The 18252-nt window shown below is 42.8% G+C and overlaps 1 protein-coding gene across 3 annotated transcripts in view; it reads left to right on the top strand.

Moving 5' to 3' along the window:
- Positions 1-18252, top strand: part of LOC135528086 (nucleolar protein 4-like) — a 159144-nt gene that overhangs the window by 84066 nt on the left and 56826 nt on the right. For all 3 annotated transcript variants that reach the window (XM_064956882.1, XM_064956883.1, XM_064956884.1), the window contains one exon: positions 16510-16657. In XM_064956882.1, the coding sequence (XP_064812954.1) occupies positions 16510-16657 (148 nt within the window). The remainder of the gene's footprint in view (positions 1-16509; positions 16658-18252) is intronic.

The raw sequence follows: 18252 nt of genomic DNA on the forward strand, positions 1-18252 counted from the left end.
AAAAGATTGTAGGAGCTGTTTTGTTAGACTTCAGTGCGGCTTTTGACATCATCAATCATAGTCTGCTGCTGGAAAAACATGTGTTAGGGCTTTACACCCCCTGCTATATTGTGGATAAAGAGTTACCTGTCTAACAGAACACAGAGTGTGTTCTTTAATGGAAGCATCTCCAACATAATCCAGGTAGAATCAGGAATTCCCCAGGGCAGCTGTCTAGGCCTCTTACTTCTTTCAATCTTTGCTAATGACTTGCCACTTGCTCTGAGTAAAGCCAGTGTGTGTGTATGTACTGTGTATGCGAAGTACTCAACACTATACACGCCAGCTACTACAGTGAGTGGAATTACTGCAACACTTAACAAAGAGCTGCTGTCAGTTTCAGAGTGGGTAGCAAGAAATAAGTCCAAAATAAGTCTTAAATATTTAAAAAACTAAAATCATTGTATTTGGAGCAAATTATTCACTAAACCCTAAAACTCAACTAAGTATTGTAATGAATAATGTGTAAATTGAGCAAGCTGAGGTGACTAAACTGCTTGGCCTAACCCTGGATTGTAAACTGTCATGGTCAAAACATGTTGACGCAACAGTAGCTAAAATGGGGAGAAGTCTGTCCATAATAAAGTGCAGCTCACAATCAACAAGCCAGGTCCTACAGGCCCAAGTGTTGTCACACCTGGACTAGTGTCCAGTTATCTGGTCAGGTGCCACAGAGAGGAATTTAGGAAAATTACAAATGGCTCGTTACAGGGCAGCACGGCTGGCCCTTAAATGTACACAGAGAGCTAACATCAATAACATTCATGTCAAGAGATTAGAGATTGATTTCATCACTACTTGTTTTTGTAAGAAATATTGACATGTTGACTGCACCAAGCTGTCTGTTTTAACTATTAGCACACCTCAGACACCCATCCATACTCTACAAGACATGCCACCACAGGTCTCTTCACAGTCCCCAAGTCCAGAACAGGATATGGGAGGCACACAGTACTACATAGAGCCATGACTTCATTCCACATCAAGTAACTGATACAAGCAGTAGAATCCATTTTTTTTATATATAGCTAAAAATACACCTTATGGAACAGCAGGGACTGTGAAGAGAGACACACAGGCACAGACACACACATACACATACTCCACACACATATACACATGGATTTTGTATTGTAGATATGTGGTAGTAGAGTAGTGGCCTGAGGGAACACACTTAATGTGTTGTGAAAGGTGTTATGAAATGTAATGTCATGTACTATTTTTAATTGTATTTAACAGCCTTAATGTTGCTGGACCCCAGGAAGAGCAGCTGGCAGCAGCTAATGGGGATCATTAATCCTTAATAAATACAATTACAAATAGCACTTGATGCAGACCTGGGCCTATCCCCAGAAACACGCTTTCCTTGTTCCCAAAGCATCCTGCTCCTTCTCTATTTATCATCAGGGGCTCAGCAACTTTTCACCAATGTAATTAATAGACTCGGGGGCATGACATTTATGGACTTGCTTTTCTCTTGGTAATCTTGTTTCTTGCTCCTTATTCTGCTTCATGTTATTCTGTCTGTCGGTTACTGGCTGTACTTATTGTGCAAATAGAAGAGTATGCTGTCTGTCTATGTCCTTGTGGTCATGATCAATGACACACGTTTTCAACTCTCCAGTACCAACGGCTGATTCGGCTGAGATTCGGAAACATAAGTCGCAGATCGTTCCGACGCCCTGTAGTCTGTTGCCTTTTGTACCACTCGCGCTCTCTGTTGTTAGACTGGATAGAGTAACATGCAGTCGCAGTGTAATTGACTGTGGAGATATAGTTTCAGATGCAGTTGTCCCCTCCTCAGCCCCAGCCCAATCTCAGTGTGACTCTACCAGCCCTGCTCAGTTAGCTGTGTTCCTCCTGAACTCAGCAGCCACAGAAATAGCTTCCCACCAGGCTTGTTGACTGACCCATGAAGGTCAGGTGGGAATCATTGATTATTGTCAGCCCCATCTTCATCGTAATAGAATGCTTTCTATTAGTCCTTTGGCACACATGTCTAGTGGTTTAATATTATACAGCAGATATTGATATTAATCTGTCTGTGTGTTCTTCCAGCAGCCTGTCCATCACCTCGCCTGTTCCAATCCTCATCCACTTTTCAACTATCATCAACTTTGTTGAGACTTATTTATTTATTTATTTACTAAGTATTTCTGCCACCAGTCACACTTGCTTGAGTTGTTGGTGCATACTAACGTCTGCCATCTGAGTGTAATGAATGGGTTATATGTGTGTGTTTTTGAGTGTGTGCAAGTAATGTCTGTGTCCGTGGTGGTACACTACATTACAAAATGATATGGACATCTGCTCGTCGAACATCTCATTCTAAAATCATGGGCATTAATATAAAGTTGGCCCCCCCTTTGCTGCTATAACAGCCTTATGGGAAGGCTTTCCACTAGATTGTGGAACATTGCTGCAGGGACTTGCTTCCATTCAGCCCCGAGGGCATTAGTGAGATCGGGCACGGATGTTGGACGATTAGGCCTGGCTCGCAGTCGGCGTTCCAATTTATCCCAAAGGTGTTCGATGGGGTTGAGGTCAGGGCTCTGTGCAGGCCAGTCAAGTTCTTCCACACCGATCTCAACAAACCATTTCTGCATGGACTTTGCTTTGTGCTTGGGGGCATTGTCATACTGAAACAGGAAAGGGGCTTCCCAAAACATTTGCCACAAAGTTGGAGGCACAGAATTGTCTAGAATGTCATTGTATTCTGTAGCGTTAAGATTTCCCTTTACTGGAACTACGGGGCCTAGCCCGAACCATGAAAAACAGCTCCAGACCATTGTTCCTCCTCCACCAAACTTAACAGTTGGCACTATACATTTGAGAAGGTAGCGTTCTCCTGACATCCGCCAAACCCAGATTTGTCCGTCGGACTGCCAAATGGTGAAGTGTGATTTATCACTGCAGAGAACACATTTCCACTACTTACAGAATCCAATGGCTGCGAGCTTTACACCACTCCTGCCGACGCTTGGCATTGCGCATGGTAATCTTACTCTTGTGTGGCTGCTCGGCCATGGAATGCCGTTTTTGCTGTAGATGTTTCCTCTTCACAGTAACAGCACTTACAATTTACCAGGGCAGCTCTAGTATGGCAGAAATTTGATTAACTGACTTGTTGGAAAGGTGGCATCCTATGACGATGCCACGTTGAAATTCACTGAGCTCTTCAGTAAGGCCATTCTACTGACAATGCTTGTCTATGGAGATTGCATGGCTGTGTGCTTGATTATATACACACTGAAATGGCCAAATCCACTAATTTGAAGGAGTGTCCACATACTTTTGTATATACAGAGCATTTGGAAAGTATTCAGACCCCCTGACGTTTTCCACATGTTATGTTACAGGCTTATTCTAAAATTGATTAAATAAAACATTTTTCTCATAAATCTACACACAATACCCCATAATGACAGAGCAAAATAAATAAATAACAGAAATACCTTATTTACTTAAGTATTCAGACCATTTGCTATGAGACTCGAAATTGAGCTCAGGTGCATCCTGTTTCCATTAATCATCCTTGAGATGTTTCTACAACTTGATTGGAGTCCACCAATGGTAAATTCAATTGATTGAACATGATTTGGAAGGCACACACCTGTCTATATATGGTCCCACAGTTGTCAGTGCATGTCAGAGCAAAAACCAAGCCATGAGGTCGAAGAAATTGTCCGTAGAGCTTCGAGACAGGATTGTGTCGAGGCACAGAATTGGGGAAGGGTACCAAAACATTTTTGCAGCATTGAAGGTCTACAAGAACACAGAGCTGGCTGCCTGACCAAACTCAGCAATCGGGGGGGCCTTGGTCAGGGAGGGCCTTGGGGGCCTTGGTCAGGGAGGTAACCAAGAACCCGATGATCACTCTGATAGAGCTCTAGAGTTCCTCTGTGGAGATAGGAGAATCTTCCAGAAGAACAACCAGCTCTGTAGACTTTTATGGTAGTTTGGCCAGATGGAACCATTCCTCAGTAAAAGGCAGATGACAGCCCACTTGGAGTTTGCCAAAAGGCACCTAAAGGATTCTCTGGTCTGATGAAACCAAGGTTGAATTCTGTAGCCTGAATGCCAAGTGTCACGTCTGGAGAAAACCTGGCACCATTCATACGGTGAAGCATGGTAGGGGCAGCATCATGCTGTGGGGATGTTTTTCAGCAGTGGGGACTGGGAGAGGAGTCAGGATTGATGGAAAGATGAACGTAGCAAAGTACAGAGAAATGCTTGATGAAAACCTGCTCAGGACCTCAGACTTGGGCGAAGGTTCACCTTCCAACAGCACAATGACCCTAAGCACACAGTCAAGACAACACAGGAGTGGCTTCGGAGTCTCTGCAGGTCCTTAAGTGACCCAGCCAGAGCCCACTTGAACCCAATCGAACATCTCTGGAGAGACCTGAAAATAGCTGTGTAGCGACACTCCCAATCCAACCTGACAGCTTGAGAGGATCTGCAGAGAAGAATTTACTTATGTAAATGTGATATTACAGTAAAAAAAAAAAAGATATATACAGTGCCTTGCGAAAATATTCGGCCCCCTTGAACTTTGCGACCTTTTGCCACATTTCAGGCTTCAAACATAAAGATATAAAACTGTATTTTTTTGTGAAGAATCAACAACAAGTGGGACACAATCATGAAGTGGAACGACATTTATTGGATATTTCAAACTTTTTTAACAAATCAAAAACTGAAAAATTGGGCGTGCAAAATTATTCAGCCCCCTTATGTTAATACTTTGTAGCGCCACCTTTTGCTGCGATTACAGCTGTAAGTCGCTTGGGGTATGTCTCTATCAGTTTTGCACATCGAGAGACTGAAATTTTTTCCCATTCCTCCTTGCTAAACAGCTCGAGCTCAGTGAGGTTGGATGGAGAGCATTGTTGAACAGCAGTTTTCAGTTCTTTCCACAGATTCTCGATTGGATTCAGGTCTGGACTTTGACTTGGCCATTCTAACACCTGGATATGTTTATTTTTGAACCATTCCATTGTAGATTTTGCTTTATGTTTTGGATCATTGTCTTGTTGGAAGACAAATCTCCATCCCAGTCTCAGGTCTTTTGCAGACTCCATCATGTTTTCTTCCAGAATGGTCCTGTATTTGGCTCCATCCATCTTCCCATCAATTTTAACCATCTTCCCTGTCCCTGCTGAAGAAAAGCAGGCCCAAACCATGATGCTGCCACCACCATGTTTGACAGTGGGGATGGTGTGTTCATTGTGATGAGCTGTGTTGCTTTTATGCCAAACATAACGTTTTGCATTGTTGCCAAAAAGTTCAATTTTGGTTTCATCTGACCAGAGCACCTTCTTCCACATGTTTGGTGTGTCTCCCAGGTGGCTTGCGGCAAACTTTAAACAACACTTTTTATGGATATCTTTAAGAAATGGCTTTCTTCTTGCCACTTCCATAAAGGCCAGATTTGTGCAATATACGACTGATTGTTGTCCTATGGACAGAGTCTCCCACCTCAGCTGTAGATCTCTGCAGTTCATCCAGAGTGATCATGGGCCTCTTGGCTGCATCTCTGATCAGTCTTCTCCTTGTATGAGCTGAAAGTTTAGAGGGACGGCCAGGTCTTGGTAGATTTGCAGTGGTCTGATACTCCTTCCATTTCAATATTATTGCTTGCACAGTGCTCCTTGGGATGTTTAAAGCTTGGGAAATCTTTTTGTATCCAAATCCGGCTTTAAACTTCTTCACAACAGTATCTCGGACCTGCCTGGTGTGTTCCTTGTTCTTCATGATGCTCTCTGCGCTTTTAACGGACCTCTGAGACTATCACAGTGCAGGTGCATTTATACGGAGACTTGATTACACACAGGTGGATTGTATTTATCATCATTAGTCATTTAGGTCAACATTGGATCATTCAGAGATCCTCACTGAACTTCTGGAGAGAGTTTGCTGCACTGAAAGTAAAGGGGCTGAATAATTTTGCACGCCCAATTTTTCAGTTTTTGATTTGTAAAAAAGTTTGAAATATCCAATATATGTCGTTCGACTTCATGATTGTGTCCCACTTGTTGTTGATTCTTCACAAAAAAATACAGTTTTATATCTTTATGTTTGAAGCCTGAAATGTGGCAAAAGGTCGCAAAGTTCAAGAGGGCCGAATACTTTCGCAAGGCACTGTATATATATATATATATAATTTTTTTTTCTTTTTACTGTAATATCATATTTTACTGTAAAAAAAATATTTTTTATTTTAGCAAATGTATATATAAGTTTTTGCTTTGTCATTATGGTGTATTGTGTGTAGATTGATGAGGGAAAAAACATTTTTACATTTTAGAATAAGGCTGTAATAAAAATAAAATAAAATAAAATTTAATAAAATGTTGAAAAAGTCTGTTTTGGGTGTGAAAACTTTCCGAATGCACTGTATGTGTATATTCCTCTCTTCACGGTTGGTTTTTCCTGACGATCAATACTTTGCAGTGGAGGATTGTCGTCTGCACCTTGTTAATCCTTCCTGTGTGTGTGTGTGTGTGTGTGTGTGTGTGTGTGTGTGTGTGTGTGTGTGTGTGTGTGTGTGTGTGTGTGTGTGGATTCGCATTGTGCCTCAGCCAACAAACGCCACACACTTATCAATATTATCACCTCTGTTCTGAAATGATACACTCTTCCTGCTGCTCCCCCAACTTCCTCATTGATTTCTAAGAGAAATTGTATTGAAAGACATTTGGACATACTAGGACATTCATAACATCCATCTAGATCAGGCCTGGGCAAAGGCCAGGCCCGCCCGCGACCTGATTCAATATGGCCCGCGGAATCATGCTCAGATCACGTTTTGAATACTCACCATTTGTGTAATGATTGAACTCCCACCGCTTGTGAGACATTTATTTTGAATTCACGTATAAATAACAACTGCACGAGGACAGACAGTGACTGTCAGGCTGACACACACGTCACTGTTACAAATAGTAGCTAGCTAGAAATTGCGCAAAAAAATAGTTTTTCAAAGAAAAGGAAAGTAGACAATGAATGTAGAGTGTTCCAGAAAGAGTGGACATCGAAATGTTTCTTTTATTGAGGTATCAGGGAAAGCTGTGTGCTTAGTGTGCAAAGAGAGCATCACTGTCTTGAAAGACCACAGCTTGTCCCGACTCTTCCAGACAAAGCATTCAGAGAAATATAGAAATATGTCTTCTGAGCAGAGGGCAAGTGCATCGAAAGAGTTGCTTTCTCAGTTGCAAAAGCAGCAAGGACTTTTCACAAAACTGCATTCAACAAACAACAGAATTGTGAGAGCTAGCTCTGTATTGTCCCACAAAATTGCTAAATATAGTAAGCCATATGCTGAGGGTGAATTCATTAAAGAATGTTTCATTGACTCTGCAGCAATACTTACTGACCCGACAAGAAAGAGCTTTTTGACGAACAGTGACACGTCGTGTTGAAGACATCACAAAGAATATGGGACAACAGTTGAAAGACAAGATAAAGGATTTCACCTATTTCTCCTTGGCCCTGGATGAGAGCATTGATGCACGTGACACGGCACAGTTGTTGATATTCTTCCGAGGCATAACCCCACGCTTTGAAATTAGAGGAACTTGCTTCAGTGCAGTCAATGAAGAGCACAACCACAGGGAAAGATTTATTGGAGGTTAATAAGTGTGTGGCAAAGCTGGGACTGAGTTTTGAAAAGTTATCCAGTGTGCCCAAACTTGACAGGAGACAACATTGGCCTTTTGAAAAGGATACAAGATCAAGTAGCTGAGCTGAACGCACATCAGAACATTAATTTCCTGCATTGCATTATTCATCAGGAGGTGCTCTGTAAATGTGTTCTGAAAATGAGCCATGTGGATACAGTCACTAAAGTGGTAAACTTCATAAGAGCAAAATCTTTAAACCACAGGCAGTTTGTCTCACTGTTGGAAGAGACGGAGTCGGATCATGCAGATCTACTCTACCACACAAACATGAGATGGCTGAGTTTTGGAAGGTGCTTAAAAGGGTGTGAGACCCGGAGATTGCTGAGTTTTTGCAAATGAAAGGAAAATATGTGGATTTCCCTCAACTGCAAGATAAAGAATGGTTGGCTGATTCTTCGTGGACATCATGGCTCTTATGAATGAACTGAATTCCGAACTACAAGGGAAGGGTGTTTTTGCACATCACATGTATACAGCCTTGTCAAAGCCTTCAATGAAAAATTACTCCTCCTGACCCGCCAAGTAGAAGCCAACAATCTCACCCACCTTTCGACACTACTAGTCTGTTCCCTATCAGATGACCAGCGGGAGAAGTATACATCGCTGTTGCGTGCTTTGAACAATGAGTTTTCTGGTCGTTTTTAGGATTTCAAAGTGTTGGAAAATGACATTTTGTTGGTTTCCTATCCTTTCACCTTGTGAATGTGGATAACTCTCCCACTGACCTGCAACTTGAGCTCATCGATCTTCAATCTGATGCAGTGATTGGAGAACTATTCTAAACAATGTCACTGAGGTTCTATGCATCTCTCGATTCACAAAACTTTCCAAAGATTAGGAGTCATGCTCAGAAGATGTTTGTACTGTTTGGGTCAACTTATGTATGTGAACAGACATTTTCAGTGATGAAATATAACAAGTCAAGGCACAGATCATCTTTTACTGACTCTTACCTCTCAGCAATCCTGCGCATAGTGACATTAGAAACTGTATCTGACTTCACTGCTCTAGTCAATGCCCATCAGAGACTTCACTCCTCACACTGAGTAGTTTAAATGTAATGTTGAGCTCTCTCTCTTTCTTGTGTTTTTGGGCATACCCGTTAACAAGATTTCTGTCAGTGGTGCTGAATGCAAAGTGTACTTTTCCCTCAGTGTAGTTCATTGCATGTTTAATAATCAAAGTACCTACTAAAAGGAAAACATGGGTGTGGTTTATTTCTGTGCATGTTAAAAAAGTAAATTAAGTAGCATATCTGGATGTGATTTACAGTGTGTATATATTATATATATATATATATATATATATGCCAATACAGTCATATACATGATGTTTAGTCCTGTAATATGATTCTGGCCCGCGATGGCAAAAATATATTCTCATGTGGCCCTCCATGGTAAATAATTGCCCAGGCCTGGTCTAGATCCACCTAGATACTACCTTGCCTAACACCTGTCATTATCTCATCAAGTTTGAGATAATATTGTCTATTTTGGAACTTCTATTGCATTTATGGCTGTTGACATCAATATGTGGCTCCATGTTCATTAGGAGAGATTAAAAAGAAAATGCCACAATTTGCACGGAAGGCTGTAAATGTCTTACTCAGTCTTACCACATGCCCCTGGCCTCTCATAATTGCTTATGCCTGCATTTACTGTAAAAGGAAATAAAATCATGTCAATTGGTTAAACTGGGATTAATTCTACTGAACTTGTTTGAATTGACTAGTCTGAATCCTCCTTGTATTTTAGCCTTCATCTTTAGCAGTCGTACAGTGCTTAATTTCTCTCCTCTTCAAATTTCTCAGAACCAGATTTGTTCAGAATCAATTTAATTTCCAAGCCTAATGTTCCTGATCAGTTTCCATGGCAGCCAATAAACATGCTGTCCATTCCTCCCTATTTATAGAGGAGAGAATGCAGTGCTGCTGCTGCTGAAATACCAGCATCCATGTGAATGGAGAAGAATAAGTGAGGAGGGAGAAATGATGGAGGAGGGAAGGGGGCAGGTGTAAGAACGCCGATTTCCTTTACACTGGAGGGTCTGTTGTTCCCCCGCCCGCCTGCTGAACACTTTAAAGCGAAGAGAACAATTGGCAGAGTCTAGAGAGCTGCCTGGATATGAGCACAGAGCTGAGCAGAGAGGAAGGGTCCGGTTGCTAACTGCATTAGCTTGAAATGTACTTTCTCAGTTCCGGCCTCTGTGGAAAAAGCACTTCAGATTGCACAAGGGGTCATTTTGTGTCCTCTGTTTTTTTTTTGTTTTTGTTTTTTACATTTGTGTGTGTTGGCTAAGCCTAATTACTGGGGTGTTTAAGGAGATACATGGGGAAAATGGGACTGAATTTAAAACCATGAACAAGCCTGTGCCTCAGAATGTTTTTATGTGTGATTGACTCTTTTGAAGGCACGTCAAACATTGGAATTATTGCATTTATGGTCCCATATCGAAAATATTTAATGAGGAGCTTATCAAGATGCCATATCAAAGCAGTGTTGTCCTAGAGCTGGGCCACCTCCTCATCCATTCTGCTGTGCTTGACAAAACTTGAGTATTTGTGATATGGAAGAATGATCATGGAAGCATTTTACTCTTCTTCCACCATGTTGAAAATATAAGCTTTTTTACTCTTCTTCCACCGTGTTAAAAATATAAGCCTTTTACTCTTCTTCCACCGTGTTGAAAATATAAGTGCTGCCAGTTAATTATTTTTTCCTCGCATCCTCAATTTGAGGAGAATGGCAGACTCAGGTCCTTGGTTGGATGCAGTGGCAAATATACTAGAAGATATTTGAAGAAATGTAATTGCAAAGAACACCTCGGCTATGTCCCCAATGGTAGCTTCCATGGTTTTGTGGTTCCATACAGTGACAACTGCTGATGTAAAAAGGGCTTTATGAAATAAATCTGATTGATTGATACAGAATAGAGACAAGTAGGATGGATATCCACTTCCCAGTTGTTTACCAAACTGATAAACCGAGTCACATATTCACACAAAGTAAAGTATTAGGTTGGATCTTAATTAGCCTGGGCCTAGATCTTTGAACACAGGCTATTTGATGTTGCCTAAGAAAGGGAGTGGTGCTGCTTTATTTCATTAAAGCCCAAAGAGATGTAATTTGGTTGGTTCTGCTTTCTCCTTCCACCCAGGCTGTGATTCATCTGCATTTAGATGAGAGGAAAGCATTAGACTGGGATCATTAATAAACAATAAAAACCAATAAAAGGAAGGGCAGCATCTTGGCTTGAGCCGTGGGGGTGAAATGGATGCAGACAGACGGGGGAGGAATACTGTAGGTAGGTAGACAATAAACCCTTGTCTGCATTGTTCCAAATTGGATTCTCTCCCTAACCGACACATAACAACATAACCAGTTAATGTGGGTTTATATGATTGTAATTGAAAAGGAGTTAAACGTCAGATTAAATGAAGGGCCTTTTAGATCACTCACTTTAAGTTGATTCATGTGCTAACGATATAGGCCAGTGTGTTATAGATATGAATTTCTTTCGTCATAGATTTCTAGTACGGACATAGGCCTGTACTGACTGCCAACCAGTTCATCTACAAAGAAGACGAGCCTAACTTTATGTCCTTGTCAGGCATCAGTGTATTCACTCAGGATGTCAGGATGGTTAAGTGTGTGTAAACCCAACTCATTGTTGTAACTGTGGCAGAAGAAGACATACATATAGGCTTGTAGTGAGACAGTGACGTCAGCTATCAGATACTTGCATCCTCCAGTGTGATTGAGTGCCATAGGTACAGTAGCTGAGAATCTGTTGACATTCACCTAGCAGCATCTCGTCAGAATGCTGATTACACACTCTGCTCCGCTTGACCTCGATAGGACATGCTGCCATGACCCCTCCCACTCCCCATGACTGATGACTCAGTGACCCCTCCAGCCCCTCTCCATCTCCTCTCCACTGCCCAAGGACATTTGTTATCTTTAGGTCCAGTGTGACAGCAGTCACAATTTAATGACAATCTGCTACAATTTCTACATATGGCCACCGGTGCTGTACTTCGATCCTGTCCTTGTCTTGATGCCTTCCACTGTGCCATGCTGTAGGGTAGGGCTGCACCTGGGTCGAATCAACAGCAGACCCGTTAGTTAGGGAGCGCCTGTATCTCTCCATCCACACAAACTCATCAATAATGCACAGGTCAATTTGCAAGTGAAAGAAGATAACCAATTGGAGTGCGTGCTGGGCAGCCAGCATGTGGGCAGAGGGTGACTGACAGTTCCTGTTGGGTAAGCATGTGGGGGGGTTGGGCTGATGTCTGTTGTTCCTTGTGGAAAGATGGTGGAGCAGCCAGGTTCTTTGTGATGTCTGCACTACAGTATGACTATGATCCCTTTTTGCTGATAATGACTGCAGAAATGTACACAAAGTATGCACACCCAACTGCCTATGGCATCTTGTTTAATTTGGTCCTCTCTGAAGAGGCCGTGCATATACTCTGTGTACAAAACATTTTCCATGACAGACTGACCAGGTGAATCCAGGTAAAAGCTATGATCCCTTATTGATGTCACCTGTTAAATCCACTTCAGTCAGAGGAAGGGGAGAGTACAGGTTAAAGAATGATTTTTAAGCCTTGAGACAATTGAGACATGGATTGTATATGTGTGCCATTCAGAGGGTGAATGGGCAAAACAAAAGATTGAAGTGCCTTTGATCAGGATATGGTAGTAGGTGCCAGGCGCACCAGTTTGAGTGTGTGAAGAACTGCAATGCTGCTGGGTTTTTCACTCAACAGTTTCCCATGTGTGTCAAGAATGGTCCACCACCCAAAGGACATTGAGTCATCTTGACACAACTATGGGAAGCATTGGAGTCAACATGGGCCAGCCTCCCTCTGGAACCTTTCGACACCTTTTGAGAGTCCATGCCCCAACGAATTGAGGCTGTTCTGAGGACAAAGGAGGGTGGGGGGTGCAACTCAATATTAATGTTTTATACACTCGGTGTAGGTTTCATCATTATTGATCGTGACATATAGGTTACGTCATTATTGATCGTGACTATGCGCTTTCCACTTATCATGCAAAATTGAAGGGGGCATCGCCTGAAAAACCAACAGTTAGTCCTCTCCAGACTGTTTCATCACTGCCCTTGTTAGTGAATCAGTGTAGTTTGAGTCTGTTTTTGTGTGTATTCCCTTCATGTTGCTCAATCAGAAAAAGACTGATACAGATAGTAGTGATAGCAGATAGTAGAGATGACGCATGTGTACGGTTGTATGTGCATGATATATGACTCATGTGTACGGTTGTGTGTGCATGATATATGACTCATGTGTACGGTTGTGTGTGCATGATATATGACTCGTGTACGGTTGTGTGTGCATGATATATGACTCGTGTACGGTTGTGTGTGCATGATATATGACTCATGTGTACGGTTGTGTGTGCATGATATATGACTCATGTGTACGGTTGTGTGCATGATATATGACTCATGTGTACGGTTGTGTGTGCATGATATATGACTCATGTGTACGGTTGTGTGTGCATGATATATGACTCATGTGTACGGTTGTGTGTGCATGATATATGACTCATGTGTACGGTTGTGTGTGCATGATATATGACTCATGTGTACGGTTGTGTGTGCATGATATATGACTCATGTGTACAGTTGTGTGTGCATGATATATGACGCATGTGTACGGTTGTGTGTGCATGATATATGACGCATGTGTACTGTTGTGTGTGTGCATGATATATGACACATGTGTACTGTTGTGTGTGTGCATGATATATGATGCGTGTACGATTGTTTGTGCATGATATATAATGTGTGTGTACGGATGTATGTGCATGATATATGATTTGTGTGTGTGTGCATGATATATAATGTGTGTGTACGGATGTATGTGCATGATATATAACATGTGTGTACGGATTAGGGTTGCACATTTTTGGGAATATTCAGAGGTGGAAACCTTCAGTGGGAATTAACGGGAATATATGGGAATTAATGGAAATACTGTGGGGCAAAAAAGTATTTAGTCAGCCACCAATTGTGCATGTTCTCCCACTTAAAAAGATGAGAGAGGCCTGTAATTTTCATCATAGGTACACTTCAACTATGACAGACAAAATGAGAAAAAAAATCCAGAAAATCACATTGTAGGATTTTTAATGAATTTATTTGCAAATTATTGTGGAAAATAAGTATTTGGTCACCTACAAACAAGGAAGATTTCTGGCTCTCACAGACCTGTAACTTCTTCTTTAAGAGGCTCCTCTGTCCTCCACTCGTTACCTGTATTAATGGCACCTGTTTGAACTTGTTATCAGTATAAAAGACACCTGTCCACAACCTCAAACAGTCATACTCCAAACTCCACTATGGCCAAGACCAAAGAGCTGTCAAAGGACACCAGAAACAAAATTGTAAACCTGCACCAGGCTGGGAAGACTGAATCTGCAATAGGTAAGCAGCTTGGTTTAAAGAAATCAACTGTGGGAGCAACTAATAGGAAATGGAAGACATACAAGACCACTGATAATCTCCCTCGATCTGGGGCTCCACGCAAGATCTCACCCCGTGGGGTCAAAATGATCACAAGAACGGTGTGCAAAAATCCCAGAACCACACGGGGGGACCTAGTGAATGACCTGCAGGGAGCTGGGACCAAAGTAACACAGCCTACCATCAGTAAAACACTACGCCGCCAGGGACTCAAATACTGCAGTGCCAGACGTGTCCCCCTGCTTAAGCCAGTACATGTCCAGGCCCGTCTGAAGTTTGCTAGAGAGCATTTGGATGATCCAGAAGAAGATTGGGAGAATGTCATATGCTCAAATGAAATCAAAATATAATTGTTTGGTAAAAACTCAACTCATCGTGTTTGGAGGACAAAGAATGCTGAGTTGCATCCAAAGAACACCATACCTACTGTGAAGCATGGGGGTGGAAACATGCTTTGGGGACCAGAATGACTGATCCATGTAAAGGAAAGAATGAATGGGGCCATGTATCGTGAGATTTTGAGTGAAACCCACATTCCATCAGCAAGGGCATTTAAAAAAAATATATTTTACCTTTATTTAACCAGGCAAGTCAGTTAAGAACAAATTCTTATTTTCAATGACAGCCTAGGAACAGTGGGTCAACTGCCTGTTCAGGGGCAGAACAACAGATTTGTACCTTGTCAGCACGGGGGTTTGAACTTGCAACCTTCTGGTCACTAGTCCAACGCTCTAACCACTAGGCTACCCTGCCACCCCGTGTTGAAGATGAAACGTGGCTGGGTCTTTCAGCATGACAATGATCCCAAACACACCGCCCGGGCAACGAAGGAGTGGCTTCGTAAGAAGCATTTCAAGGTCCTGGAGTGGCCTAGCCAGTCTCCAGATCTCAACCCCATAGAAAATCTTTGGAGGGAGTTGAAAGTCCGTGTTGCCCAGCAACAGCCCCAAAACATCACTGCTCTAGAGGAGATCTGCATGGAGGAATGGGCCAAAATACCAGCAACAGTGTGTGAAAACCTTGTGAAGACTTACAGAAAACGTTAGACCTCTGTCATTGCCAACAAAGGGTATATAACAAAGTATTGAGATAAACTTTTGTTATTGACCAAATACTAATTTTCCACCATAATTTGCAAATTAATTAATTAAAAATCCTACAATGTGATATATATTTTCTGGATTTTTTTCATTTTGTCTGTCATAGTTGAAGTGTACCTATGATGAAAATTAGAGGCCTCTCTCATCTTTTTAAGTGGGAGAACTTGCACAATTGGTGGCTGACTAAATACTTTTTTGCCCCACTGTATATGATGTGTGCACATGTGTGTTGCGGATGTGTGAGACTATAAGTGCTTGTACACTCTCATACTGCAAGTGTATGGAAAGACTTAATAACAAGTTCTAAAGTGCAGTGGATTGGTCTGTTGGAGGGAAACGCTGTATCTTGACTGTCTGTCTATTGTGTTGCCTGAAAGGCAGCTATCTGCAGCACTCTGGACCTCATTAGTGGGAGTGCCGGGCTCTCAGATCCTCTTTGCTCTGTGCTGCAACCAGAGGAGCCTCACTGACACAAGTCAAACTAACAGGATTGGAATGAATGTAGAATCATCTCTGATATGGAAACGAAGATAGGGGCCTTAACCCTTATGGTGTCATTAGTTGGTTTTTGGCCTGGGTTTGGCTCCGGTCATGGAGCCTCAGCTGGACTTCTAATGCTTAATTCATCTTTCTTAATGCTCTGTATGCATGGTTTATAGGCCTGCTTCTGAAGGCTTCTGGACCTGGTAGATGGAGTTGTTATTGTATTTTGTCTGTAGTCCTCTGTCTGCTGTGCTCTTTGCCTTCATGCAATGACTAAAAAGGGAGAGCTACTGTAATGACTGATGTGTATCACTTTGCTGTATTGCAAATGTGCAACGACAGGCTGCCTTTGAATTTTGTCCATAGTCTCATACTCATAATAGTAAATTGTTGGCGGGTTATGTTGTTTGATTTATTTACAACATAACACTCAGCAGTCCAGACATGCATTCATTTTCTTAGTGCAAGGTGTCATCTACTCCGTCAGTAGCCCATTTAGGTTGTCTCCTGACACAGACAGGGAGCCCCAGTCCACCTCTTTTGGCAACCTCTCTGATGTCTGAGGTCCGATCTGTCACATGTGTAACGTCTGATATCTTCCAATCTCTTTATTTTCTCCCTCTTTCACCTGTCTTAGCTGTCCATGGAATGACATGATATCCCCCCCTCTTTCTCTCTTTCTCCCTCTCCCTGTCTTTTTCTGTCAGGATGAGACTTCAGTGAGCAGTGAGGACTTTGATATGAACGACCCCACATGGATAACAGCTGATCACGGCCCTGCTTCCAACCTGAGTCCCCCGAACCGCAGAGAGAGAATGCACAGCCCACAGAACACACACATTAAGGAGGAGGACGGTAAGAAAGAGCTACTATTGCTGCTTTCTCGCTCCTCTCTCCATCTCTCTCTGTCTCTCTCTCTCTCTCTCTGTGTGTGAGCACAACACACTCATCCGTATCCCCTTTCTTCAGACTTACCCATCTCTCTGACTCTCGCTCTCTCTCTCTCTGTCTCTCTCTCTCTCTCTCTGTCTGTCTCTCTCTCTCTCTCTGTCTCTCTCTCTCTCTCTCTCTGTGAGCACAACACACTCATCCGTAACCCCTTTCTTCAGACTTACCCATCTCTCTGACTATCTCGCTCTCTCTCTCTCTCTCTGTCTCTCTCTGTCTCTCTCTCTGTCTCTCTCTCTCTCTCTGTCTCTCTCTCTCTCTCTCTCTGTGAGCACAACACACTCATCCGTAACCCCTTTCTTCAGACTTACCCATCTCTCTGACTATCTCGCTCTCTCTCTCTCTCTCTGTCTCTCTCTGTCTCTCTCTCTGTCTCTCTCTCTCTCTCTGTCTCTCTCTCTCTCTCTCTCTGTGAGCACAACACACTCATCCGTAACCCCTTTCTTCAGACTTACCCATCTCTCTGACTATCTCGCTCTCTCTCTCTCTCTGTCTCTCTCTCTGTCTCTCTCTCTGTCTCTCTCTCTCTCTCTCTGTGTGTGAGCACAACACACTCATCCGTATCCCCTTTCTTCAGACTTACCCATCTCTCTGACTATCTATCTCTCTCCTCTGGTCTCCCCTCTCTCAGCTCTCTCTCTTTTATTGAAATGAAATCCCTCATAGGTATGGTTGGTGGGGAAAACAGAACTTTGAAGAAAGGGATTTGTGTACAGCTGCTATAAAGAGACAGTACAATTAGCTGTTCAACACTGTACCCACAACAACATGCACTCCTCACACTAAGTCAGTCAGTGTGTTAGTTAGGCTGGTAGAGATAAAGCTCTTTGGATTTTGATGAGAGTGGTGTGGAAAGGCCAGGGTGAAGCGAGAGAAGATGTTGGAATCAATTTCGATCACCATTCTGCTCTCCCTGCTTCCGGTGTGGGGGAAGGGCTACTGTTCACATACCAGTGAGGAAGGGGGTGAACGGAGAGGGTTGGATGGAGGTATAGATAGAGCTGGGAAAAGAGGGGCAGGGAGCCTTGTAAGGTCCTCTAGACCAGCTAGAGAAGTCCTCCTGGGACAGGTTAAGCCACCACCACCACCTAAATGGTGCTCACCTTGAACTCTGTGTGGAGACATGACAAAAGGTTCATGTATTCTAATCAACACTCTGTAACAGCCAGCGTGAGTGGTACTGAGCAGGGAAACATTTGCCCCTTAATAGAAGTACCAGCGTGTTTTACTGAGCACAGTGAGGTTTTTCCCTGACTCCATCTTTCAGCGGGCTGAGGAGAAACAGCTTGGCTGTGGTGATTGACATGGCTTTGCCTGCTGCTGCTGTCAGGTAAATGTGCAGAGGTAATGTTCCCAGAGAGAGCCATCATTACATGTCCGCTCGCTGCCTCTTTAGCCCGGCAGCAGCAAGCAGTAGCAGATGGGACCTGGGAGCAGCATTGCACACGGAGGATGGACGCACCGCCGAAAATAAGCTTATAAATCAAATAGCTAACAGCGGA

This window comes from Oncorhynchus masou, chromosome 33 (assembly GCF_036934945.1).
Source record: "Oncorhynchus masou masou isolate Uvic2021 chromosome 33, UVic_Omas_1.1, whole genome shotgun sequence".
Classification (NCBI taxonomy): domain Eukaryota; kingdom Metazoa; phylum Chordata; class Actinopteri; order Salmoniformes; family Salmonidae; genus Oncorhynchus; species Oncorhynchus masou.